This window comes from Miniopterus schreibersii (genome assembly GCF_964146895.1).
Source record: "Miniopterus schreibersii genome assembly, chromosome: 7".
Classification (NCBI taxonomy): Eukaryota; Metazoa; Chordata; class Mammalia; order Chiroptera; family Miniopteridae; genus Miniopterus; species Miniopterus schreibersii.
Window position 1 is genome coordinate 19,562,590 of NC_138108.1, and position 27,975 is coordinate 19,590,564.

A 27,975-nucleotide genomic window follows, 5' to 3' on the forward strand; every position below is an offset into this window, starting at 1 on the left:
CAGCAGGGTGGGTAATGACATTGGAAGTGGGAGGCTCCTGACTTTTGGTGAGGATAGTGGTTGTGTGCAGTTAGGGGTCTTCCATGGGCTTTTCCATGCTCGGGGAATGAGGTTTCTTCTACTCACTGCTTCAGGTTTGATAAGGTGATTCCGTCAACCACCTGGGCCATTTGGCTGCAGAATTGCTAATAGCCTAAAAATGCAGGTCATAGGCACCAGGAAGGTAAGGGTGTCCTAGTAGTATACAGGCAGAAAACCAAAACAGGGAGTTGAGACTAGGCTGGAAAGGATTTGACACGGGAGGGCGAGCCGTCAGGAGCAGAGAGAGCTGACTAAGATCCCAGGCCTGAAAAAATAGGACAGCAAGAAAGAAGCCAATTCTTGCTCACTGGAGTAGGACACATGAGGGAAAGAACTTGGTGTCAAGGAACAAGCCAAGATCCTGGGGATACAGCTGTGGGTCAAGGTCAGAGAGATTCTGGCAACAACATTGACTTAGGGATGAACTCACAAACTCTCACTTGAAGCTTTAAAGTTATATATGTTCTGAACAGGATTCATAGGAGAGCTAATTATGTATTAAGCACATATTAAGCACCTGTGATATGTTAAGACTTTTATTAGGCAATGTGGGGTACAGAGAGGACATTGTTTTCAAGAAGTTCAGTTTGGTAGGGCAGAAATTAAAGATAAAGCGATGATAATGTAGTATATTAAATACAGTAAGAGTATTACAGAGAAGGGAATGTCACAGTGGTTAAGAGCTCAGGCTCTGGGTCCAACAGATCTGAGTTTAGATCCTGACTCTCCAATTATAGGTTGCATGATCCTGGGCAAGTAACTAAACTTCTCTAAGCTTTAGTATCCTTCCTTGTAAATGCAAAGAATAATAGTACCTACCTACTTGATAAGATTCTTTTGATGATCAAATTAAATCAGACATGCCTGGTACCTAGTGAATTCTCAGTAACATTGACTATTATTTATAGTAAAAGTTATTATTATAGTTATCTGGGGGAAGCTAATATCAGAAATGTTTCCCAAAAAAGGTGACATTTGAGCTGAATATTGAAAAATAAAGAGAAGTTGAATGGGGTTGAATGGGTTTGGTTTGGGAAGACACTAGTGAATTGCATATGTTTTTTAATTATGCCCTGCCAAGTTTCTCAAATGATTTTAGGTAGGATGATGAATTCAGTATTCGTCAATTGAGAGCGAGATGCTGGTAGGCAAGCAACACAAGATGTTTTCACTCTTCATTTATAACCCTGCTGTAATCCCAAATCTTACATATTTGACCCATTAATGATTGTAGCTCAATGAAATGAATTCAACTATTAATCATTTTTCGACTTGATTTTGAATACTAATAGAAATAACACAAAACAAAATTGGTAACGCCAAAATTGTACCCAGTAAACTTTGTTTTGATTGAAATATTTACATTTAAGTCTTAACCCAGGGAAACTGGCCTTAATAAGAGAAAAAAAAACTTACTTTGGGCAAAATTATAATAGCTCAAATTTGGTATGGACAAAAATAAACAAAATAAAACCAATTAATAAATCTTTGTTGTAAATGTAGAAAAGAATGAATTCAAATTAAATCAAAAGAATATCAGTAAAATTAAAATTTAAATAAAGCTTACCTGTAGTCTATAGGCAATTAATGGAGAAATCAAACGGCCAGAGTCAAGTTTACTCTAAAAGATACCTTTTGGTTGAAAAGCCTTCCATATTGATGAAATACTGATGAACATGTTTGCATTCGCAAACATAAGATCAAAAATCCATGGGTGCAATATAGTAGGTAAAAAATCTCCAGTGCCTGCTCATGACACCCAGGTGGATGAGTCGAGGAAGCAGTTGGAACCCTGTCTAGAGCTTAAGAAGTCGTGGTACAAATAGAGATTTTGAAGTCATCACCACATAAGTATTGATCTGTTCTCACTCTCTTTTTTTTACCTTCCATAAAATAATGCCTAGGAAGAATCTAATAAATGCCTTTTGAGTGTCAGCCCCACAAACATTAAGAACAGAGGAACTGCACCTGTAGAATCATCCATTTTAATTTAGCGCTTACTGGATACTTTATCAAAGTGAACTCTCACAGCTTTGAGAATAATCAGTATGAAGCTGAGGTCCACCAAGACTTGGACATCTAGAGCATAATCACAAGTACTACGAAGAAATATACTATTTCCAGTTCATAAGGTGAACTCTTTTTACCCTTATATTCCTATTCACTGTGTAGTTCTTCTTTTAAAACTTGTTTTGTTCTTTTAAATTTACTTCTCCACTTCTCAAGGTCATGGAAGATCTGGCGGAAACATTATTCGAGGACTTTGAGAACTACTCCTATTTGGAATATTCCTCCCCAGAGTCTGATCTGGAAGAGCAAGTCCCCCTGGGACTCGTTCACTGGGTCTCTCTGGCGTTATACTGTTTAGCATTTGTTCTGGGCATCCCAGGAAATGCCATTGTCATTTGGCTCACGGGTTTCAAGTGGAAGAAGACAGTCACCACTCTCTGGTTCCTCAACCTGGCCCTTGCGGATTTCATTTTTCTTCTCTTCCTGCCCCTGTACATCTCCTATATGGCCATGAACTTCCACTGGCCCTTCGGCGTGTGGCTGTGCAAGGCCAATTCCTTCATTGCGCAGCTGAACATGTTTGCCAGCGTTTTCTTCCTCACGGTGATCAGCCTGGACCGCTACATCCAGTTGCTCCACCCGGCCGTGGCCCATCGGCACCGAACGCTGAGGAACTCCCGGGGGGTCACCGGACTCATTTGGCTCTTGGCCTCCCTCGTCGGTGGCCCTTCCCTGTACTTCCGGGACACTGTGGAGGTCAACAACCACATTGTCTGCTATCACAACTTCCACGAGCACGACCCCGACCTCACTTTGATGAGGCACCGTGTTCTGACCTGGGTGAAATTTATCCTTGGGTACCTCTCCCCTCTACTGACAATGAGCTTTTGCTATTTGTGTCTCATCTTAAAGGCGAAGAAGCTCAACATCCTGGTGTCTAACAGGCATTCCTTGACCATCCTGGCTGTGGTCCTGGCCTTTCTGATTTGCTGGACCCCTTATCACCTGTTCAGCATTTGGGAGCTCTCCATTCACCAGAGTAGCTATTTCCACTGGGTGCTGCGGGCCGGCATCCCCCTCTCCACTGCTTTGGCATTCCTCAATAGCTGCCTGAATCCCATCCTTTATGTCCTAATTAGTAAGAAGTTCCAAGTGCGCTTTCGAGCCTCGGTTGCCGAGATACTCAAGTACACGCTGTGGGAAGTCAGCTGTTCTGGCTCCGTGGGCGAGCAGCTTAGGAACTCGGAAACCAAGAACTCGTGTCTCCAGGAAACAGCCCAGTGAAATACTACTCTTCCACAAATCAGTGGAAGGCTTTTGTGTGGGCCCCCTGACGGATGCTTTCAGATTATTTGGTTCCAAGATCCAGAGCTGACCTTAGCTTTTTGTTGTTTTTGGTCAGTTTTTGGCATCACATTGTGTGTGGATATAAAATTTAGGAAAGATCTTCATTTTCCCCCCCTGCAACTTAAATTATGCGTCATCCTTTCTAATTATACCATAGTAGATTAATCACTGCTGTTGAGGCAATGTCAGTTATTGTTTTAAAATCTTAATAACTTTCTCTAAGTCTTAAATCTTAATAGTAAACATATGATTAACTCATTTCAAAAATGGTAAAATAAGTTTGCTTAAGCTCACTTTAATTTTGCGCAAGTAACCTATCAGACACATTCTTAAAATGCAACATGTGTACTTCATTTCATGTAATCTTGGTATATACATTGATGAATTAAACTAATAGTTGGTTATAGTAGTTTAAGACATTGTTCCAGTTGCTTATTAATGCTTTGTAAACTGCCCAAAATCTAGTTGCTTAAAACAACAATTTAGTACTATTATATCTCACAATTTGGAGAGTCAGGAATTCAAACAAAGCACAGAACGGGGAGGTTCCTCTCTGCGCTTTACAATGTCTGGATCCTCAGCTGGACTGGGATGACTCAAATGGCTGAGGTTCCCTTCCTCTCCTCCGCTCTCCTTCCCCCCACTCTCCTCCCCTCTTTTCTTCTCTTCTTTCTTCACACAGCTGTTCCCGCGTGGCACCTCAAGGTAGCCAGACTTCTTATATGGCAGTTTAGGGCTCCAAGGGGCCAAGGTGGACATTTCTGGTCTTCGTGAAAGCTATGCCCAACACAGACACGGCATCGCTTCCGTTGTACTTGATTTGGTCAAAGCAGTCATAAACCTTTTATTTCTATAATGATCTTTATATAGACAGCAGTTTAAGACCAATAAGCATAACTTTAAGTCAGATGCAGATCTGTTGCATTTTAGACTAATAATATTTTGACCTGTATTCATTTATTCTTTAGCAAATACAGGTGAGTATTAAGATGTATGCAGAACCGTGGTAGATAGACATTGCGACGGATGCCAAGAATCATAAGGTGCTTACAGTTTAGGAAGTGAGAGTAAAGTTGCATAAAAACAATCATAAAGCAAGGCAGGTAGTAATAAGTAAGTTAAGAGAGCCAGGAACAGTGTAGATTGTTCAGAGAGGAAAGAGAGGGCATCTAGTGTGGAGGTAAAGAAACACTGGAATTCATGTCCTTGCCTTTGGGGGTTCCCTAAAGGTTCTGCCCCTGTCTTTTGTCTCTGCTGGCACCCTCATCTTTTATGAATATAAACTCTGCCACTCACTGCAATTTTAAAAATATATTTAATGTTTTATAACTTCTCAATTTTATTTTGAAAGGTGTTAGAGGAGTTATGTTATTTCTTGATTCACTACCCTTTTTTATTTCATCTCTTAGTTTTGGAAATGCTCTTATCAGATCATTCATTGGGTATGTTCTTTACCATTAGCTCCATGCAACAATCAGATCTGTTTGGGAAATTATTCCAAAAAATGTGTGGCATAGCTCAGCCTGTCCCAAACTTTGGCTGTTCCCAGACTTCATGGTTTCTGCCCTGTCCAGTGGAGGTAAAGGGAAGGCAGGGAGAGGAAGGCTCTTTGTGAGTTTCTGGCGCTTTGTGCAGCCTTTATGCTTGACTCCTCCACTACCAGCGTTGGGGTTTTCCACTCGGGGTTCCCCTTGACCCTTGAGGGACAGGTCCTGGGTTCCCAGGATCAGGAGAAAAGCTGGAGGAGCTAAGAAAAAATGAACTTCATAGTCTCATTCTTTCTGAGCAAATGGAGACTCTCAAGGCTGTGGGAGAAAGAGAAAGAGCAGGAAGGGGATTAAGCAGCCCAGGGCAGAAGGAAATTAATGGAGCAGGTGGTATTCTGGAAGTTACATTTCAGGGCGGTGATTTCTAACCTTAGTGAGGCAGGAGCCCATGCAGAGCCATGTATCAAATTAGGTTCAATGGGCACAGTGTCTAAGGTCTGTGCGCTTTCTAAGGGCCTATGAAAATGTTTGAGATCTTAAAAAATATTATTGGCTCTAGAAACAAAAAAGAAGACTTGAAAAGTAAAAATGAGTACTTAATTACATGTCTATAAAATATACCTTTATGTCACTTGGTCAAATGAAGTATTTAGCAGTTATATAAAAACTTACATTTGACATTTCAATATGTTTCAATATTTGATATGAGGAGTGGAGCTTCCAAGAAGAAAAATGCTTTAAGGAAGGTCTACAAAGGTCTTAGAGGAACTTTGAATTCATTTAAGAATCTAATGAAAGTTATGGGTCCTTTCTACAGAAAAAATGCTTTTAAATAAAGTATCAGGGAAGCCTTAGACCCCAGGCTAAGAACTCCAGTTTTAGTAACTTTTAAAATAGCTGCTAGTGGAGATATTGACAATTCACTAGGAGAAAGCAACCAGTACAGGCACTTTCCAGCAGAAACAGCGGTTCGTTTTTTATTCTCAGTTTGAGGGAAGATCCAAGGAGTAAGGTAGGAACCGTACTTAGCCCCAGGATTGGGAAGTCTAAGACTCCTGCCCTGGCAGTTATATTCTGGTTAGTGAGGCTCTCCAGGGGTCTAATGACCAAGAGCAGGATGAATGGCTAAAAAGACAGAGGCTGGAGGCTGGACAGGCACTACAGCAATTTGGGGAGGAAGCAAGGGAGCTCAGTGCCTAGTTGTCAGGAGAGTAAAGAATCCTAGGAAGCTCAGGGACTAGGGCCTAGAGCCAGAGACAGAGCTGCCTCCTCTTCAATGGAGGGAAGCTCTTAGGAACAGAGGGCAAGTCCCAAGGCCTCCGGAGGCAGAACATCTAGACTTGAATTATGACTCCAACACACCCTAGCTCTGGGACCTTGACTAACTTAATTCAGGTTTCTAGCCCTCAGTTTTCCCTGTCTGCAAAATGGGGATAACAGTAAGATCTGCAATATAAGGCTGCGGTGAAAATTAAATGAGTTGATGTGACTGTTTACAGGGCTTTACCTAAAGTACTTAAAGCAGTTCTTAGCTCTATAAATACCTGATAAAAATTAGCTGGTATTATACGTACTCAGTGAAACTCCTGGCATGTTGTGACATTGGAACTGCTTAGTAAATGTTAGATCCTTTCCTCCTCTTGAAAGAACATAAAAACCTCATAGGAAGAATGAGGTAACTACACAGCCAACTTTGAAACAGGACAGTTTATAAGTACTACAAAAGAATATATGTGCTGGGAGGCTGCAAGGGGCAGGAAGGAACAGAATTTAAAAAGATTTCTTACAAGAGATATTTGAAGTGCATTTTGAAAAATGACTACCATTTGACAAAGTACGGGTGAGGAAAGAGGCTATTTTAGGTGGATGGCACAGTGAGAGCAAATGTAGGGATTGGAAAACACGGGCTGTGTTCAGAAAAGACAATAGTCCCATTATAGGGACAAAGTGAAGATAAAAGATTCAGAATTTGCATCAGGCTTGAACAGCGATCCATAGTCCTCAGCGCTTACATATGGGCAGTGGGCCTTTTTGGGATGAATATTTAGAAGTCTATGGACACTTTCCTTTAATTTTTACTTCCCTGAAAACGATTCAGGCTAATGAAATTCCAAATGATAGACTCTCATTTGGGACGTTTCCTGAATGCAACTATTATCATACAGGGCATTTAATGAGAGAATGTCTCTTTATCAGTCTCAATTTCCAATTTAAGTTTACCCTATATCTTCTCACTCTCCCTGAGGGTAGGAAGCAAGGGTTACACTGATGAAATAGGATTAAATTGTATAAAATCAGGGGTGAAGAATTTTTCCCATTCAACATATTACTAACACATTATTGGACTCCGAATACCTGGGTTTGAGTTCCTCCTCTCACTAGATGATTAGGCAAGTCCTCTTTCAGAGCTCAGTCTAATCTGTAAATGGTGATAACAGTGTCTGCCTTGTTTATCTCCTAGGCTGATTATAAAGTTCAAATTAGACAGTGTATCTGAAGCATGTTTTTTTTTACATTTTTATCCTAAGGACAATAACTGCCATTGCCAAATTGTATTTGTTTGGGGAAAAAATTATACGTTATGTCCAAAAACACTAATGCAACTCTTTTTTGTGTCTTTGCAAATAAGCTTATCTTTTGATAAAAATAGTCAATGAAAAAATCAAGTATTTTCAGTGTTTGTAGAGTTTGGAAAACACGGGCTGTGTTCATTTTTTTAAGTAATTCTATTATGCTTATAAAATATTTCATTGAGCCTATATGCCATGATTTAGTCATTTCCATTTATGTTAGGACACTAACAGTCCTTTCGATTACCTGCTTCCATCCACACCATCTCCAGACCCGAGCTCTGCCTTTACTTTGTCATTCTCTGGCTTAGAAACCCATGAATGAGCCGGCTTGTAATAGAACTGCCTCTGCAACCTGGCCCCACCCTATATAATCCCACACACTGCAGAACGCAGCCTAACTGGTTGAATTACCTCCCGAATGTCTATGCTCATTCCTGGGTTTATCATTCTGTTTTTCACACCCTCCTGGACATTCTCTCTCTGGAACGTTCTCTTTCTCTCTGGAACATTCTTTTTTAACAAACTGATCAAAGTCTATTCAGTTTAACCCCTAATTTCTCTAAAAACTTAACTCTAGCTTTCCCTGACTTTCTGAACTTTTGGATTACTTGCTTAATCACAAAATGACTTTTATACTTTTAAACAATTTTATGTGTGTTTGAACCACCTCCCTGTAGTAATTTTCTTCAATTCTTTGTATTTTTATAGCAGCTAACAGTGATAACTGAGTGAATCATTTTGAATTCCCTCCTACACTGTACCACACAGCCCTGTGCTGAGGATGCTGAATATGAAAAATAAACAAGATTTCAGTTATTGTAATCACCTATGGGGCATGCAAAAAGAGGTGGCCTCTAATTTTTCCTGTCTTCCGCTCCGAAGACATAGACAGGAAAAAAATCTCTACATATACTTAGGCCGTCTGAAATGATGGGTTCAAAAACAGTTCATTCAATATTCTGGCTCACATGCAAATGAGAGCATTGCTCATAAATAGCAAAAAATTGAAAGCAATCTAAAAATCCAATAAATAGCCAGGTTACATAAGATGTGAAACAATGGATTATGTAACTTAAAAAAATGGAGAAGCTTTTTATGTACTGCTATGGAATATTCTAGATACAGATGAGATCTCCAAGATACATATTTCCATGAACAAAATGCAAAGTACACAACAGTTTATGTTGTATGCTGCAGTTAGTCCAAATGAGTATGCTTAGTCTAGCTCTGGAAATAAACACCTAAGAACCTGGTGATATTGTTGCTTTTATGGAAGTGAACAGTAGGCCTAGAAGACGGGAGATTTCACTGTTTGACCTCTTGAATTTTGAACTATGTTAATGTGTTATCTATTTTTTAAAATATGAAATTAAGAGATACTGTTAAGTGTTTTTTATTCAAAGCTGTGGAGTCAAGATTTTGGTCACATTTCATCAGTTATCAAGAGTGACAAAACAGCTGTGGCTTTAACCATTCTAAATTTTCAAATTCCTTTTAACTAAATTTTTAATTTAAAAAAGTCATTAACATTTGTTAAAACGTAACGTTCTGGTCAAGCTATTTAATACCAGTCCTTTTAATAATATATCAATGACTAGATTATTTTTGGCTGCTGTTCACTAGTTAGATCTCTCCATGGCAGCATTTCCACAATCTACAGGATGTCTCTCCAGAAAATCAAGTGCTGCCCTCTGCTGGCTCATGACACTGACAACCTGAAAATCTCTCCAGTGATTTTTATCATCATATGTATATTTTATACTAACATATTCATAGCAACTTTATTTTAAAATCCCCCAATTGTAAGTAATCTGAACGTCCATTAACAGGCAACTTACATACATGTGACATGGTCACACAGGAACTACTACTCAGAAAAAAAGTGGAATAAACTATTAACATATACAGGACTATGAATTAGGCTCAAAACATTATTGGATAAAAGAAGCTGAACACAAGAGTACATGCCCGTCGATTCCACTCACGTGAGTTTCCAGATCAAGCAGAAGAGTGTTGTTTTGGGTGAAGGGGGTGTGAATACTGACCAGACAAAGGCTGGTTGGTGGGAAAACTTAGGGAGTCTCAGGGTGTGTGGGAGGTTTGAGGACAGTCTTCCAGAGTGTGAAGTGATTTGATTCCTGCCAGCATTGACGCCCAGTTGAAGTTTAAGTTCATTAATCGAGAGTGATCTGGGGGGATACCTGGCTACGCTCCCCAAGTTCAGCTGCCCAAGTGCATGTATGCAGGAGACAGAAAAGTGGGTTTAACCAGGGTGTGGTTTTGCCAAGTTAAGATGGAGATGGGTAAGGAAGTTGAAGTTTCTCGTACCAGCTCAATTCCTAATCCCATCACCAAAGGTGCAAAATAGACCCCAAATGATCCTCCATTCCACTTTTTCGACAGTTCTGTCCAGCTCCAGGGGCTCACCCAGGGGTCTCCCAGCAGCCTGGGGCTCTTTCAGCAATTGTAGCCTTGGGAATCTTCCATGCACACCACTTCTTTAAAGATGGCTTATCACTGCATTAAAGGCAACTCCTACCACACGTGCAGAATTTCAGAGCACCATAATATAAAACTAAACCCTAATGCCAGTCTCCAGCCCAAATACCAAAGTCGTGTGTATAATCAGATTCCCCAGAACATGGTACAAACAGTTCACTCTTGAGCACTGGAGGTGGGCAGGCAAGAGGACTGCAGCAGAAAAATGGAAAGGTGAAAAGGAGACAGGTATAAAAGAGAATATAATCTACAGATTCAGGTGTTTGTTATCTTTATTGTTGAAAGTATTCAGATGTCCCCCCCCACCACCACCATTGACCACCTCCATCCTGTGCCCCCTCACCAGGCCTTCACCACACTGTTGTCCATGGGTTATGCATATATGCATATAAATTCTTTGGTTAATCTCTTCCCATTCCCTGCACCCTCCCCCCTTTTCCAGTGATTTTAGACTGGGTTTGCTGGACTGAATTGCTTAGTGAAGATGATTTCAATCATCACTATGTACACATACAATTAAATAAATTTTCTTTATAATTTAAACAACTTTACACACTCAAGTTAGTCACATATAAAGAAAATCAGATTAAGAAGGGAGGGGGAAACAGCATTGTCTGGTTCTGCTAGGAAACTTTTGACCTCAAATCATTTAATCTCTTTGATCTACAAAGACCTTTAGAGATCAGAAATTTCTAAGCTCTACTTTTATGAAAACTACTGTAAAAAAAAATCCAATGTTACATACATCCTGAAATTAACTAAGATGAAACTGTTACCAGGATTGGACTTAATATATTGCCTTCATCCCAGTACATTTACCTGCAGCACTACCTCCGTATGAAGTCCTACCCCAATAGGTTCAATCAGATTTCCAAAAACAAGTAAAATGTCCCACTTAGTCCCTACCGACCTCCATACCCAAAGCCAAGCTTCTGAACAAACAATAGCCTGGGAATCATTACCTATATAACCTCCCTCCCAGGACCCAATGCTACTCAAAACACATTCCCAACACTTAAGTTCTCCTTTAACAGTGTACAATGAGGCATTATTGTATCTGGCTAGACTCTAGACAAATGGTTATTACTCATGACAAATTCTGGGAACCCTTCCTTTACCTAACTTTAATAACATCGCACATCTCAACATTTGAAATTGTGGTTTTTCAGTCACAAGTAATCCCCAACTTAAAGATGCTAAGTTATAACAAATCACTTCATCAGCCACTTAAGTCATAGGTGTACATCTCAGTACTAAATTCCTTTTAGCTCCAAATGTTTAACTATTTGGCAAATACTGTAACTTACCTTACTCAATTATATGCCTGGTTATTGTCCTAAGCACTTTACACGCATCTGTTCCAACTCTTTAAGGTACTCCCAACATTCCCATTGAAGAAAAGCTCAGGTAACTTTAACTCCTTGCAAAGCCCAAGGTCTGAACCATTATAAACCTACAGGGCTAATTTCTTAATCCAAAATTTCCACAAGTGTTTTCTTCTAAAAATATGGCAAATATGAAAACTTAAACTATTGTGACAAAAGTGACATCATGCACTGCTGGGGCCATCACTAATGTGTACAGAAATTATATTGAGTCCATTTAAATCAGTTTATAAAATCTATTCAACACCTACCTATATAGATTTTGTAATAGGTAGTTTCCCTCTTTTTGGCTAACAAGAATGCTGACCCCAATTTATATAATGAATATATAATCAATGAATTTCTCAAAATGGAATATACACTTGACCCTTAAATGTGGGCTTGAACTGTGTGGATTCACTTATACAGATTCTAAAAAATACATAGTACTCCATATCCCCGAGTTTTGCATCTGTGGAAGCATGCATTGTTTTATGCCATTTTATATGAGGAAACTGATTACCCAAGGGGAGTCCTGGAACCAATCCCGTGGAAACCTAGGGACAAAGTTAAATGCTAACTTCTGACTGCATGGGGGTTTGGCACCCCAGCATCCCATGTTGTTCAAGGGACAACTGTACCACTCTCCTATTAAAAGAGTCAAGATCCAAGGGTTATCTTTCAAACTTTTATTTAAGGGCAATGACCAAGGATGGATTTTAGATCTTGTTGAAAGCAGCCACGTCCATGGACTGCACATAGTCCTCAAAAGCAGTGATCTGCTCCTCCAGCATGTCTGTTCCAACTTTATCATCTTCCACTACACACTGTATTTGAAGTTTTTTAATTCCATACCCCACTGGAACCAGTTTAGCTAAAAAGAACATTAAGAAAAATCTTAGATAAGTCCTGTTCATTGACAAAAGCTGAAACTGCAAATTCCCAATGCCAATTTTAAAAAGAAAGGCTAAACTCACAAGAGCCCCAGACCAAGCCATCTGCTTGAATGCTCCTGACACACTCCTCTAATTTTGCCATATCCGTCTCATCATCCCAAGGTTTCACATCTAATAAGATGGAAGACTTGGCAACAAGCGCAGGTTCTAAAAAAAGTATAAGAAACAGCATTATTCAAATAATCATATATATATATTTTTTACCCTAGTCTAAGACATGTAACATCTTAATTTGTTTCAAAATGGATCATCTCCTTAGCCACACAAAACTACAGAATACATCTTGTGTTTGTCACACATATGCCCACTTTCTCTTGCTAAGAAAGAGGTGTTTAATCGTGTAACAATTTCTTTCCCACAGAGGAATGCCACAACTGCCACCATAAGAACAGCTGCAGACCAGTAGCTGTGGAAGTTTTAAGAACCACATCTACAGAAAGTTTTGAAATACTGACCTAGTCAGTAAATGTGGAGGAAATTACTTTGGGGATTAATCTTCAAAAAAGTTTATTTACACTATTATGAAATGAAGATAAACACAATTATAAAATAACCTACTTTTGGCTTTCTTTGACTCATACTGTGCAAGACGTTCTTCTCTTAGCCTCTTTGCTTCTTCACTTTCCTGTAAAGAAAAAATTTAACACATTTCACAAAGCTGGATGTTCCTCAGCTTAAAGACAGTGGGGTCATCACAACAAAGACCAGCTTTATCAGAAAAAAGCAAATCCATCAGGAGCTCAGCCGAAAGATGGTGATTTGATTTTATTCATCATGTAACCAGTGAGAAATTTTAAAAGGCAGGTGATAAAATGAAGCCAGGATTCAAACCCAGGCAATTAGGCTACAGAGCCCGTGCTTAAGCACAACGATACACTTATATCAATTTATGCCATACCTCCTCATCATCAGATCCAAAGAGATCAATGTCATCATCATCTTTACTATCTGTAGCTCCACTTCCTGTGGTGTCTTCCACATTAGCAGGGCCATATTTGCCCAAAGCTTTCTTCACTCCGGGAAGGCTTGAAGAAAAGTTAAATTATTAGGCTGACACAACATCCTTTTTCAGAAAATACATGAGAACTTGTTTTCATCACTATTTACCAATAGAACCCATTTAACATCCCCAGGTAAGTACTTTTATATGTTTTAACTCCTCACCCCACAAACATTTATAGCATGTGAGACATTATATCCAATATTATGATTTACTCTTTCAGAATGATTATTTGAGATTTCATTAAGCATGCTCAATTCCATTCTTAGTGAACTACAGTCCACTTCCCCAGACTTCCACCCTTGTTGGCAGTTTCAGAACAATGGCCAAGGACTGAATGAAGGACCCACCCTCTCAGCCCAGAGGTGGGCCCCCCAGGTCAAGGTCCAGGCACACTGGCAGGGCAGTGTGGGGAACAGCTGAATTGCTGTTGTCCATGTTCTAGATGCTCTGCGGAAAAATGGAGGACTTCAGTCTCGTCTTTCTAAAGTCACAAGGAAATTTAGCTCACAATGTCCCAACAAAACTAAAGTAGCCTGGGTCCAATTCTGCCAAGAGAAAATCCTGACTTGAAGCTTAGAAAGCATTTACCTGGCCTTCTGCTTTTCGAAAGACTTGATGTGATTATACCAACGTAGGGCATGATACAGGTCGGCAGGTGGAGGGCCGGCCACTGCCTCAAATACTGCCACGTCTGCTTGTGACGGCACATACCTGCCGAGGACACGAAACTAATTACACACGCCTTTAAAAGAAAAGCCACAAACACCACCAAATAAATGACAAACGCCACGTCCGTCAAGTTAATTAGCGGGATCTCGCCCATTTGTCACCGGGCTACCTAAGCTGCTTCCTTCACAGACCTCAAAGATGGCAGACCTACAGGCTTACATTTACTGAGCAAAGACTTGGGAAAACCTGGTTGAAAGTAACAATAAAGCACCTTTTTGACCCTTCTTCCCTCTGAGCCCCCTCCCCGAAGAGGGCCGGCGCCCCGATGCCTTCCCCCAGCGGCGGCGGAGGCCGCGCCACGTGGTCTCGGGCGCCCCGGCCCCTCCGCTTACCCCTCGATGTAGCTCTTGTCCGCCAGGTAGTTGTTGAGCACCTGGAGACCGGAGGGACTTTTCAGGTCTCCAAAACCCATGGCGCCTGCTGATCCCGGGGCTGGACGGCGGCAGAGGAAGGAGGAGTGCAGGCTAGCGGCAGCGAGCGCTAAGAAGGAAAAAGGGCCGCAAAAGGCCGGAAAATTCCTTATATAGAGACGGAGGCGTTTCCCCTCCGCGAAGGTTAAAGGTCAAAGTACGGTAACCTTCTCATGCCTACGAAAAAACTGGGCTCTGAGTTAAATGGCCCACAAATTATCCGGGGGCCTTTCTTTGTATTTGGAAATAAATTAATAAAAGCGGCATTTCTTAAATGAGTACCTCGGCACCCCCCGCCCCCCGAAGATTACCGGAACCGCCCCTTGAAGGACCGGATATGACCGAAAAGGCTCGGCCTCAGCCTCCCGGGTACTTCCGGCGGAACTGCAGGTCCAGGCCTCCAATCCCCGCCTCCTCCGGGCTGCTACGCCCTCTGCCCCGCCCTCTGTCAAACTGACGGAAATTGCCGAACTCAATCCGAGCGGGAGGTTGTCGAATCTGAGGTTACTAGTCCCTCCTGGCTTCCCGTTCTCCAGGCCCGGCTGGCGGAGTTAGCCGAGGCCGCCATATTGAATAAGCTACCGGGCATCTAAGGGGGTCGGTGTGGTGCGTGCAGTTCTGCCGAGTACCCTCGGCGGCTCCAGAGAGAAGGTGAGGTCGTGTTTGGGTGAAAAGGTTGCGGCGCCATGGCCACAGGAGTTTATTTCTTGACAGCACTTTCCTTTGGCCCAGAGGGCTCATTCTCCTCTTGTCCTTGACTGGGCGCCGCGTCCCGCCCCGCCTCCCCAGGAACCCCCGAGAGCCGGCAGGTGAGGTCTGTTGGCCTTGGTCTCTGATCTCCTGGAGCGGAGAGGCCGTGGAGGCCCTGGAGGGCACTGGCCCGAATGCAGGCTTGCGGGTGACCTTCCCTCTGCAGGGAAAATGCAGGACGTTCCCCTCTCTGAGGAGGAGGTCGTTTTGTTTCCTGAGGACCTGTGTCAAGTGACTTAGGCCTAAAAACCAAGCATTTCCTCCCAAATGAACCCATAGCTGGTACAGTGCATCTGGGTTTGGCCGCTATTGCCTTAGCAACCGTCCACGCTTCTGATTGCTTTTTAGTTTGTTTGCTTGTTTTCAGTTTTGTCCATTGTTTGCGTTGGGTAGCACTTTCAGTTCCTTTCATTGGTGGGGAACCTGAAGGAAGATAAAAAGTCAGCGCAAGGTCGCCCTGCGAGTAACAAAGCCACACCGTTTAAAGGTTCTTGGGGTCTAGTGTATGTGCTGTAAGATTGTGGATCGGACACGACTCTGCTCAAAAACGAACTGTTTCTGATGAGTAAACATCAATGTGTTGCTGTTGTTTTGTGGAATGTTCTTTTTTTCACCAAATTGTGTGCGCATCATTAAGCAGGGTATTATAATGTTGCCAGAGAACCTGCACTGTTTAATTCCAGGAACGTGGACGTTATGTACAGAGATTGGAGATAGAATTCATTTAGCAAGTAGTTATTGAATGTCTACTATAAGCTAGAAAGAAGTCCATGACGAAGAATTAAACGGGTAGACTGGGGAACAGTTAAGGAATTTTAGATAGGCCGGTCAAGGGAAGTCTCCCGGAGGAATGGCTTTTAAGCCAAAATTGGAATGATGAAGAGGGGCCAGGAAGGTCTGAGGGAGGAGCATTTCTGTCTGAGGGCACACCTCCTGGGAGGAAGGAGGCTGCGGAACAGGGTGGAAGCCAGAGACCTGTTAGGGAGCTGGAGATGGGTGATGGTGGCTTGGAGTGGGGTAGTACCTTGGGAGGGGAGAAGCGGAGGATGGAGAATGTGTAGTAGTAGTGCCCCTATAACAAAAAGCGTTGTTCCTACATGGTGGTTAAATATCTGTGAAGTACATGTCAAAGTTTTGCGAACCTGTGTTATGTTGGGGCTTTTCCGTATTCCATCTGATGTTGGTTTTCAGCAGTCAGCCTGGTTCTGGTAGAGTTCCTAGCTAAAGTGGGCACTACTTTGAAACTGTATTGAAGACAAAATAATAGTATTAAATTTTTACATTGTTGTCTGAAATACTGATTTGTGATTTTGAATCTATCATTACTCTAATTCAGCAGATTCAGGTTTACCTCTATATCTGTAGATTTTAATAGGACGACAGATGCTACTCATTCTGGAAACTGGTGATTAGCCTATTTGGTGGTTATTTTCCAAGGGCAGGGTGCTAAGTCTTCAGAAAAAGGAAATGACCAAAGTGAATTATTCCTTGTCAAGGAGCTTACAGCTTAGTAGGTACTAAAATTGATTACTAACCTACAGATTACTAGATGGATACGTACACAGTGTGTTCTGATAGTAGGAGAAGGAGCACAAAAGAACAGCACTTTAAAATGGATCTTAAGTGGCCAATACTGCCTAAATTGATTTCAGCTTTAACTGACATTTATTCAGCTCCAACTAATAACATGGCCTAGGAAGTATTGTTTTCTTCTGCTCTGTTGATAAGCAGAAACTCTCATTTACCCAAAATCACTCACTAGTAGGCGACACGCCTGATGTCTGCAAATTCAATATCACAGATTCAGAATTGATGAATTTTATGAATTAGTGAAATTGGTTTAATGAAATTCCCTATTATAACATCATCTATAATAGGTATGTGAAACTTGATGCTTAAAAGTTAGGTATACATATTATTTTCCACTCTCTTTACCTTTGAAATTCTTTATGTTGACACATTCTGATCACATAATTTGCATTTTTAAAATTTCCAAGTGAAAAATTATAATTTAGATGCTTAGCCTGTCTGATCAAGTGAATGGACAAAACCTCTAAAAGATCAGCTAACTATTCTTTCTGTTTGCTTATGTATGTCTTTAACTGGTGTTATTTGTGTGACCCACTTCCATATATTTTATTAATTCAGCAAACCTTTTAGAGCAGGGTTTTTCAACTTCCAGCACTGTTGACAGTTGGGGTAACTTTCATGGGGGCTGTCTTGTGCATTGTAGGATGTTTAGCAGCACCCTGGCCTTTGCTCCCTAGATGCCTATAGCTTTTTCCCAGTTGTGACAACAAACAATGTGTTCAGACATTGCAAAATGTTCCCTGGGAAGCAAAATTGTTTCTGGTTTGGAACCACTGCTTTAGAGCTTACTGTGTGTCAGCCTTAGGGCTAGGCACTGAAGATAGATTCAAGAAGTTCATAATACAGTGGGAGTAGAACAGATAGCTGCAAATCTGTAAGATAAATGTACTACTCAGGACACAGAATGGCACTCCAGACACTGCAAAGGGTTGGGCTTGTCAGCTAACTCAGAATATTTTAGGATCATGTAATATATAATTGCTCAGAACATGGGTTGTTGGAAGGCATATTGGAAGGAAATGGAGGCAGAAAGGTAGCGTTATTTTACATAGCTATTAATGATAAGCTAATTGTTATTCTCAACATTTCTTTTACTATATAGTACTGTTTTAAGTATGATAATTTGTTGATAGTTAAAAACAACAAAACTGCCCTTCGCATGGAGTTAGAAAGCCCAAATTTATATACCAGCTGCTGTTTCTTAGCTCCTTAATGTTGTATAAGCCAGTAATCTCTTTGAGACTGAATATTCCCATCTATAGAATTTGAGGGAAAATATCAGGATTTGTCAATGTTTAGTGAAATAATGTATGTGGAATGCTTTACAATCATAAAATATTATCAAAAAGTTAGTAATTAGGGTTTTTCCTACAATAATATAACTCTTCTTTGTTTTATTCTTAGCAATATGTTAAGGATACCCATAAGAAGGGCCTTAGTAGGCCTTTCTAAGTCTCCTAAAAAATATGGTGAGTATTTTTTTTTTTTAATTTACATTTGTTTGTACTGGACTTTCTATTTTGATAAATTCTAGATCTATGGAATGTTTATTGAAGGACCCTAAACTCTTAATTTGTTCTAAATAAAAATAGAAACAAATGACCTGAGTGAAATAAAATAATTTGCAAAATATAACTTTACCTTAAACAGTTCATAGAAATTATCATGGAATAGAAAGTAACTGGAACTGCCCATCAGTGCCAGAAATGGAAAAAAACATGCATTCTGCTTTTGAAAAGTGGTCTTCCCATGAACGTATTTTCAATGGTAGTAAAAGTTTTAACTTAAATTGGTATTAAAAGCAGACAACTATATTCTGCAAAGCTTTTTTCTAATTCAGTATTTTAGAAGTTAGAATCTAGAGAAATTTTAGGTTTGTAGGTGAGAGTTAATTAACCCATTATCCTCTGCTATTGATGAATTCAACTGTGTTCATTTATTTTTCACTTCAATGTTTTTGATGGTCAGTTCGAACAACTGCCACAGCAGCAAGCAACTTGATTGAAGTATTTGTGGATGGTCAATCTGTCATGGTGGAACCGGGAACTACCGTCCTCCAAGTAGGCACATGTTCTAATTCTCTATTTTTGTGTGTGTGCTGTTTTTTAAAAAAATGCCAATTTATTTCCTTTACTGTTTATCTCTAAAATTTACAAATTGCTTGATAAATGCTCATAAAAGAACTATAGGTAGTAAAATTACATGAAAATAAGTTTGATTTGAAATCTTGGCATTTCAAAGTGAACTCATTTATTTGTTTCTGACTTTTTAAAAAATCTCATTTTATTGATTAGAGAGAGAAAGAGAGAGAGAGAAACATTGATTTATTGTTCCACTTATTTATGCAGTCATTGGTTGCTTCCTGTATGTGCCCTGACCGGGGATCAAACCTGCAACCTTAGCTTATTGGGTTGACACTAATCAACTGAGCTACCTGGCCAGGGCTGTTCCTGACTTTCTTTTTTTTTTTTTTTTTAAATATGTCTGTCTTGATTTCAGAGAGAGGAAGGGAGAGGGAGAAAGAGAGAGAAACATCAATGATGAGAGAGTCATTGATCTCCTGTGCACCCCCTACTGGGGATCGAGCCCACAACCTGGGCATGTGCCCTGACTGGGAATTGAACCTCTATCTCCTGGATCATAGGTCGATGCTCAGCCACTGAGCCATGCCAGCTGGGCTGTTCCTGACTTTCTTAATGAACTATGGCAGTTCTTTTGTTTCACTTCTGCCTTCCAAACAAATACTCATTAAGAAATATGAAGTTTCTTAAATTATTAGTTAATAAAGGGGGAGAAGTAACCATTGTTTGTTGTGAGCCTACTTGATGCTTTTGACTTTCATATAACCTTTCTATTTTCAGTATATTTCATATAACCTTTCTATATTTCAGTATATTTCTAACCTCCAAAACCAGTAAATGAGGGGTAGTACATTTTTGAATGTAGTACATTTTCTCCAAATTCCTCCAGAACTAAGAAAATTGTTCATGCAGAAGTGATGCTTCATTCCATCTGCAAATTATCACAGAGCCAAATGCTCTTTATTCATTGTAGCCACCATTTCTAGCTTATCTGTCACACATAGACATGTAAACAATAAGCGTATAACAAAAACATGTTCAAGGTACAGTACAGAGTATTTTAGCAGGTATAGGAGGTGGTAGAAGGAAATGTTAGGGGTGCTTCAGATGATCCCTGAGGAGATTTTAAGATATAGACAAGGAAGCTTCACATAGTTTGGTACTGATGGAACATAAGGTATATGTAGAAGATGAGGTAACAGGAAATAGTTATTCTGATAGAGAAGGTCCAGTCATGAAAGAAGATATATGCCATGCTAAAGAACTTGTAGTTTGACCCACCAGGAGTTTTTGTGGCTATTTAGCATTATGACAGTGACAGTAGGATGATGGCTTGGAGAATAACAGGACTAGAGTGAGAGATAAGGAAAAAGTATCTTGCATTAGTGGGCAGGAAATTAAAAAGGCCTAAAATAGATGGTGGTGGTGTAGATGAAAACAAGATGGTGCAGTCAGAGCAGAGTGAGAGATAGATAGGCCTTTAGGAATGATGAAGAGCAGAGGAATTTTTGTGGGTTCTTTGTTAGCTTATTTGGAGATGTATTAGGAGACAAAAATAGGTTGAATTTTAACTCTGTGGAGCATACACTTGCATAAATGTCGTTTAAGTCTAAAGCTTGGAGAAGGGAGGACTAGGCTGCAGATGAAAGTTTAGATGTAATCATATAGAATGTGAGATAGTACAAAGGCTGCAATATAAAATATTGGACATTGATGAGATTGCTTTAGAGTGAGGGCCAAGGCTGGAAGAACTAATTCTAGAGGAAATTTGAATATGTTTATTATAGGCTTACAGAAGGAGGAGTGGTAATTGGTAGGTCAGAACTAATTCTCCTTACTAGTCAAACAGGAACTGAGAAGAGCTTCAGTCACAGCGGGGGTGTGAGTACTGGGTGGGGTATATGGAGCCAAAGATAGAACCAGATTATAGCCCGTTAGACTGTGTGAAATGGAGTTTCTAATCCAAAGGAGGAGACAAAGAGGATGTCCATGTATGAAACCACTGGGATAGAGTTTGAAGGGGGAGTTGTGAACAGTGGTTATCCTCAGCCTTCGGTCTGAGGATAATTCATCTAGTTTCTTACACATAAAGTATAGACATCCTTAAAGAGGCAGCTTCAGAGCAGATGGGTTGGAATCAAGAACAAAGGAAGGAAACCTCTTTAGGGATGAAGTAAGAATGAATGAAGATATAGATATTTATAAATAGGAGTAATAAGATAGGTAGGGGGGTGGCCTCATCCCCTCCCCTCCCGTGTTTTAGGCAAGACAAGAATGAGGTCAGGTTATTCTAATGCAAAAGTTTTTTACTTGTCTTCTAGGCTTGTGAGAAGGTTGGCATGCAGATCCCTCGATTCTGTTACCATGAAAGATTGTCAATTGCTGGAAACTGCAGGATGTGCCTTGTTGAAATTGAGAAAGCTCCTAAGGTACTTGATACGTAAAATTCCACACCATGCTGTAGAAGGTAGAAAACTTTAAATCTTGAGCAAACTTTATTTAGTGTCAGTGTTGTTATAGTGGAGAATCTAGCTCTGTTTACTTCTACCTATAAATTTATTTCTTGTGCGATTGATTCTCTTCAAAAGTGGAAATGTAGGTGAAAGTGCTTTGTAAACACAAGTGCTATAAAATTCTAACAGATTTAGAAATTAAAGGTGACTTCTTATAACTGTCAGTATTTCCACATGGCTATATGACACACAACTAGGATGTGGAGTTGCCAAGGAGTACATCAGAAGTGCTTATGTTGTGCCATTTTCATTAGAGAAAAGGGTAGCAGTGAAGAGGTTCACTTTCAACTTAATTCATTTTGGCTTATGCAGTTTTAATTCAGTAGTGCCTGCTAATCAAAAAACAGTTATTTGATGTTCTGTTTCAGAGCCTCTTATAAAAAATTGCATTGATAATTATAATAAAATTGACGTAGGATGTCTTTGTTTCTAAAAGAAGTGCAAAGTGCCATATTATCATATTATGAATATGAAAATTAAAAAATTCAGTCTTCAAAAATACTCTCTTTTTTGCTTGTTTTCAAAAGTATAATTTAATGTTTTTATATATTGGGTTACTTATAATTACAAATAAATACAAGTACTTACAGTTGTTTCCATTGAAATTCCAGGTTGTAGCTGCTTGTGCCATGCCAGTAATGAAGGGTTGGAATATCCTGACGAACTCAGAGAAATCTAAGAAAGCCAGGTACTTATTATTGTTACTTGGCTTAGTAACTTTTCTTAGAGCAGAAAATTATTGAACTGAGATTATTGCAGTGATATGTTTCTGTACTGGTACTGATTATGTTTTTATTTGTATTTTTTTATTATTTTTTAATCCTTACTTGAGGATGTTTTTTCCATTGTTTTTTCAGAGAGAGAGTGGGAGAGGAAAAGAGAGAGAAACATTGATGTGAGAGAAACACATCAATTGGTTGCCTCCCATACATGCCCCAACCAGGGCCTGGGACCAAGCCTGCAACCAAGGTACCCGCCCTTGGCCTGAATCAAACCCGGGACCCTGCAGTCTGTGGGCTAATGCTCTAACCACTAAGCCAAACTGGCTAGGGCTGATTATGTTTGTTTTTGCTTCATATTTGTGTGTTTGTGTTTGTTTTGAATTAATATGAATATTTTCTGAGGACCATTCAGCAACGTTTGGTAATTTTGTGTTGTTATAAGTCATAATTTTTTATATTCTCTAATACTTTATTCTAGGCTTCTGTAAGCATTTTTTAGGTTGTATTTAATACTACTCGAATGATGGTTACATTGACATTTCCGATAGTAAATGTAAAATTAATACTACGTGACAGCATACATATGTGAAGTTTATTTAAATAGCATAAGTATAAACCATTTTATATATTAACAACTTTCATACAGAGAAGGTGTGATGGAGTTCTTATTAGCAAATCACCCACTGGACTGTCCTATTTGTGATCAGGGAGGTGAATGTGATCTGCAGGTATGTAGTCTAATTTCATAAATCTTTTTGGTTGTCTCAAGTTTTAATTTTGTTGGCAGCATTAGATTAACTCTTTTGCAATCTATTTAAGGACCAGTCCATGATGTTTGGAAGTGATAGGAGCCGGTTTTTAGAGGGGAAACGTGCTGTGGAGGACAAGAATATTGGACCATTGGTAAAGACCATCATGACTAGATGTATACAGTGTACTCGCTGCATCAGGTAATTCTCCTCCATTCTGGAATATCATTTGTATAAATATTCACAAAATTTGGTGGAATAACAACACTTTTATTTGGTGGGAGAAGAGGGATGTTTTTAATGTTTTTTGCGTCAGCCAATAAAATGAATAAGTTGGTCACTTTCAGTTAATGTCAGTGGATTTAAAAATCAAAATCTCTAAGCATTAATTCTGTGATAACTTGCTGAGCTATATACATGTGATTTGTGCGATTTTATGTATGTGTGTTATGCCTCAAATTAAATGCAACATTTATTGGATTATTATTATTATTTTGGTTCTTGTATTTATGGTGCTTAAAATATGAGGACTAGCCAACATGTACAAATAAGTATAATACAAGACTGAATGTAAGACACAAAATAGTAGTTTTACCAGTGATCTGAGGAGACCTCGGTTCTTGTCTTCTTGAGAGAAAGATTTCAATCAAGAGACAAAGTACAGAAAAGCAAGCAAGAACTTATTGACTGAAGCAAAAATATAAGACCATGAAACAAGGAAGGGCATAGAATAAGCGACAGAAGAAGAGCCTAGGCTGGGCTGCTTTGGCTCACTGGGAAGTCAGAGAAAAGGGGGTTGGAGACAGGTTCAGGGGGTTAGCCTGGGATAAGCTGCCCCTGCCCATTACTCCCCTGGCTTCAAGTCTCATGGGGTTCCTTAGAGGTTAGGGATACGTGCCTGTGGAGGAAGGAGAGTGGGAAGGGAATGGCACAGGGGTGCTCCCTGGAGGGAGAGCACCTGGGTTATTTTTTATCTAGGGACTGTGCTCACCGTTAAAAATATATCTTTTTGTGTGCTTTGAAAATCATTGTCTCTTTATGATCATAAGTAGGAAAGGAGGTTAATTTTGCTAGATTTGACCATTTGATGGTATATTTTTATCTTTCAGGTTTGCAAGTGAGATTGCAGGAGTAGATGATTTGGGAACAACAGGCAGAGGAAATGATATGCAAGTTGGCACATACATTGAAAAGATGTTTATGTCTGAACTGTCTGGGAATATCATTGATATCTGTCCTGTAGGTGCCCTGACCTCTAAGCCCTATGCCTTTACTGCCCGGCCTTGGGAAACAAGGTACTCATCATTGTATTTTTGGATGATTTTTTTTCCTTTAATTTGCTACTATTTAAAAATTTTTAAGATTAATTTTCTTCCTTAAGTCCTAAGTGTTTTGGTCTGCTAAGTTATTATTTGTTTGCTTTAAGTAAAATCCTTTTGATGGAAAATAAATAGTTAATAGATTGAATGATAGGATGAATCTGTGCAACGTTATTGTAGTTTTCTTGGAAATTAATTCTAGACTATTTAACTACAAAATTATTTTACTCACTTGATCTTCCAAAGAATAAAATTGTCTTCATTTTTAAAAATTTGTAGTTTCTTTTCATTGTATGTTAAGTTTTTAACTATGTGAATATAGCATACTTTATTTAACCAATTTCTATGATTGGACAGTTTCTAGTTTTTATAATTACAAATCTGTGATAAACGTTCATAAATGTTTTAGTATATCTCTGGTTCTTCTGATTAAACCAAGAAGTGGAGTAGGTAGGTGCAGCAAATTTGAATATTTTTAAGGTTCTGGAAACATGTCATCAAATTGCCCTCCAATTTTAAACTTCCATCAGAGTATATGGGAGTTTTCTTAAAATTCCAGGTGTTAAACCATGTATTTATGTATACAAACAGATTGGGGGGTAGGGAATAGTACATAACTGAGATATGTAATTAGAGAGTTTGTTTCCTTCTCCTGATGTTCTGCAGGATTCTGAGAAACTGTTCATTTTTCTTAAATCTTTTTTCTTTTTGTTCTTCAGATTGGATGATTTCTATTGATCTGTCACCAAGTTCATCCATTCATTCTTTCTTTTGCCATCTTGAGCCCCTATCGTAAATTTTTTATTACAGTCATACTTTTCAATGCCAGAATTTCTATTTGGTTCTTTTTTTGTAATTTTTTTATCCTTACTGAGACTTTTTACTTGTTGATTTATGGTCTTCGCATTTCTCTTTAATTCTTTAAACATGATTTTTCTTAGTTCTTTGAATATATTTTAATATTCCTGTCTTTATTTTTTTACTTTTTTTAAAAGTGTTTTTATTGATTATAGAAAGAGTAGAAGGGAGAGAGAGAAACATTGATTGGTTGCCTCCTGCGTGCATCCTGACCAGGGAACAAACCCGAAACCTGGGTATGTGCCCTGACCGGAAATTGAACCGGGACCTTTTGGTGCACAGGGCAGTGCTCAGCCAACAGAGCCAAACCAGCCAAGGCTTGTTTTTATTTTTAAGCAAGTCTTCTTAGGAGTTGACCCTGTGTCTGTAGAACTCAGTAATCAGATAATGATCATGTTCAAATATTTTGAGCCAGTAAGGCTTCCATACTCTGCCAATGGATCTGTGTGGATAGAGAAGCACATTCAAAGTTTAGGCTCATTTCAAGCTAGCCCAACTTGAGCTTTCCACTGGGCACTTTGAATCTTAGTGTTGTCCAGGAATGTGTGAATAGCTTGGGCCCTCCCTGATCTCAGCTGCACATATATGCACAGCCTCCACTAGGAGTGCTTGCCCCAACTATGACTACAGCCTCAGGCTAGCACCTTTGGCTCTCCTCAGCTGAAGGATCTCCATGATATCACTTCCATAGACAACTTTGCTCATTGCTCCAAATTCAGTGAGTCTTCATCTGCAGGAAAAGCTCCCATCTTAGCCTGTACTACTCTGGCAAAACCTCCAGTTCAAGGTGGTAGGAGGTGGGATAAGAACTGCCCTAAGCCAGAACACCACTGATTTCCACTGTTCTTATTCAAAGTTCAGCAGTTTTCCCAGACATAAAGTTTCTCATGATGTTATATCCCTTTGGTTGATTTCCAGAGTGTTGAATTGGTTGTTTTTATTAATTTTGTTCAGTTTTATTTTTCCTTTTTGGGGGAAGGAATCATCAAGCTCCTTAATTGAACAAAACCAGAAATCTCTAACCTCTTGTTATTTATTTTGATACTCAAATTGTTTCAGTTTTGCCCATTTAGAGCCCTTCCAGTTGGCTTCTGTTTCAGATAACAGTTTTAAAGGCTTTATTTTTGCATTAGGAATTTATATGATGTATTCAAATATGAGGTGGTTTTAATTTTTTTAAATGTATTTTCTCTGAGTTCCATTATTTGTAGTTCAGAAAGGAAAGTAATTGTAAAATTTTTTGTTTGGGGTAAAATAGATAGCAGAACCTTTGTCCTTATTCATAAAGTTAGTGCAATAAATATATGTATTTATTTTCTCAGAAAGACAGAATCCATTGATGTAATGGATGCAGTTGGAAGTAATATTGTAGTAAGCACAAGAACTGGAGAGGTCATGAGGATTTTGCCAAGAATGCATGAGGACATTAATGAAGAGTGGATCTCTGATAAAACCAGGTATACGCTATACTGCTTTCCTTTTGTAATTGATTTAAAGAATCTTATAATAATTTTCATTTTAAAGAACTATCGTTTATAGTTACAAATGAGTGAATATAGACTTTTAAAATCTGGACTATTTATGTAGAGAATTGGACAAAACTGACATTAGTAGTCCTAGATATGTCATGGGTTTTCATATTAACTTTGAGAAATATCTTTTTTCTTTCTAAATGGAGAAATTGAAGTCGATGAAGATATGTCAGTTTGTTCAGTGGAGAAAAGAAGCTAAATATAAGTTAGAGTTTGTACAGTATAATTTTTTGATAAAATATCTGGAGGTGCTCAAGTTTTATAAATAAAAATGATTTGTCTTTTTCAGCTATATGTTTGTGTTGTAATTTAAAAATTATTCAGGTAGCTGAAAATAAATTATAATAATTCACGCTTTTTAGATGGTGTTTTAGTTTTTAGCTGATATTCATAAAATATTTATTAGTTTGTCTCCCAAAAAACCTGCAATAATTACTTGTATTCAGGTATTTATTATCTTACTTGATACTTTAACCAATACTGTATTTAAATAATAATTACTTTAGTTTTTAAACTTGAAAATTATAGTTGCCTCTTTAGCAAGATTTCACAAATGGTGTAATTTCTGTTATCTAGATTTGCCTATGATGGGCTAAAACGTCAAAGACTTACCGAGCCGATGGTCAGAAATGAAAAGGGGCTTTTAACCTATACCTCCTGGGAGGATGCACTCTCTCGTGTAGCTGGAATGGTAAAACATTGAAATACAGAATAAATAGTATTTATGATTTTCAAGTGACATCTTTGTAGTGAAGAAGGGATATGTATTCTTTCCTTTTACCAAGATTAACAAACATTTATTGAGAACTATGCCAGATGTTATGCTAGGTATAAGGAAATAGAAGCCAATAACACATCTCCCACAGTCGTGTAAGGAAAGATGCCTAATTAGGTAATTATCGTATGCTGCTGTGGGTAGTTGTGCAGGAAATAATATATAAGAAGAGCATATAGGAGTGGTGCCTAACCAAGGCTAGCATATCAAGAGTGCTTTCCTGGATAAGGTGGCTTCTTAGGCAGAATTTAAGAATGAATACTGCCTTGCCAGAGCAAAACTGGAGGGAATGGCTTTCAACATACATAAAGGGCTTGAGGGAATAGAGACACTTGAGAAAAAGTTGTATCTAGTTATAACTACTAGTCTTTATCCTCCAGACCTCATTTTGAGGCCCCCTTTTTCCTAATTTAAAACAAATAGCTTCCCTCCAAGCTGGTGTGATTAGCCTTGGCCCCACATATAACTCTGCTTCTCACTTTTAGATTAATTAATAATTGATGTAAAATTTTTTATTAGAAGTTTGTTGCTTTTTTTCTACTTGAAAAAGATTTTCTAAAATTCATGTTTCAGTAACAATTGAAAGTAATTACTGTTTCGTTTTCTGAACAATTCATTGTAATCTTT

General features: G+C 39.0%; 3 protein-coding genes across 9 annotated transcripts in view; 2 read left to right on the plus strand and 1 right to left on the minus strand.

Moving 5' to 3' along the window:
• CMKLR2 (chemerin chemokine-like receptor 2) overlaps positions 1 to 3,851 on the plus strand; it is an 81,584-nt gene extending 77,733 nt beyond the window's left edge. For 3 of the 6 annotated variants that reach the window (XM_081142200.1, XM_081142204.1, XM_081142201.1), the window contains one exon: positions 2,308 to 3,851. In XM_081142200.1, coding sequence (XP_080998326.1) covers positions 2,311 to 3,375 — 1,065 coding nt within the window. In that variant the 5' untranslated portion in view covers positions 2,308 to 2,310 and the 3' untranslated portion in view covers positions 3,376 to 3,851. The remainder of the gene's footprint in view (positions 1 to 2,307) is intronic. The other 3 variants (XM_081142202.1, XM_081142203.1, XM_081142205.1) reach the window with 2 other exon arrangements.
• Positions 3,852 to 12,035: 8,184 nt separating this feature from the next.
• Positions 12,036 to 14,792, minus strand: EEF1B2 (eukaryotic translation elongation factor 1 beta 2). Its single transcript, XM_081142155.1, has 6 exons — positions 14,382 to 14,792; positions 13,909 to 14,031; positions 13,216 to 13,342; positions 12,876 to 12,942; positions 12,339 to 12,464; positions 12,036 to 12,235 (listed from the first exon to the last, which is right to left on the minus strand). The coding sequence occupies exons 1-6, from the start codon at positions 14,459 to 14,461 to the stop codon at positions 12,081 to 12,083; spliced, it is 678 nt and encodes a 225-aa protein (XP_080998281.1). The 5' UTR covers positions 14,462 to 14,792; the 3' UTR covers positions 12,036 to 12,080.
• A 122-nt stretch (positions 14,793 to 14,914) lies between these two features.
• The window catches only part of NDUFS1 (NADH:ubiquinone oxidoreductase core subunit S1), a 29,040-nt gene continuing 15,979 nt past the window's right edge, over positions 14,915 to 27,975 (plus strand). The window contains exons 1-10 of one of the 2 annotated variants that reach the window (XM_081142723.1): positions 14,915 to 15,110; positions 18,204 to 18,268; positions 18,768 to 18,859; positions 21,202 to 21,309; positions 22,005 to 22,081; positions 22,762 to 22,843; positions 22,935 to 23,065; positions 23,974 to 24,159; positions 26,364 to 26,498; positions 27,150 to 27,264. In XM_081142723.1, coding sequence (XP_080998849.1) covers positions 18,208 to 18,268; positions 18,768 to 18,859; positions 21,202 to 21,309; positions 22,005 to 22,081; positions 22,762 to 22,843; positions 22,935 to 23,065; positions 23,974 to 24,159; positions 26,364 to 26,498; positions 27,150 to 27,264 — 987 coding nt within the window. In that variant the 5' untranslated portion in view covers positions 14,915 to 15,110; positions 18,204 to 18,207. Of the gene's footprint in view, positions 15,269 to 18,203; positions 18,269 to 18,767; positions 18,860 to 21,201; positions 21,310 to 22,004; positions 22,082 to 22,761; positions 22,844 to 22,934; positions 23,066 to 23,973; positions 24,160 to 26,363; positions 26,499 to 27,149; positions 27,265 to 27,975 lie in introns of both variants that reach the window. The other variant, XM_081142724.1, reaches the window with a different exon arrangement.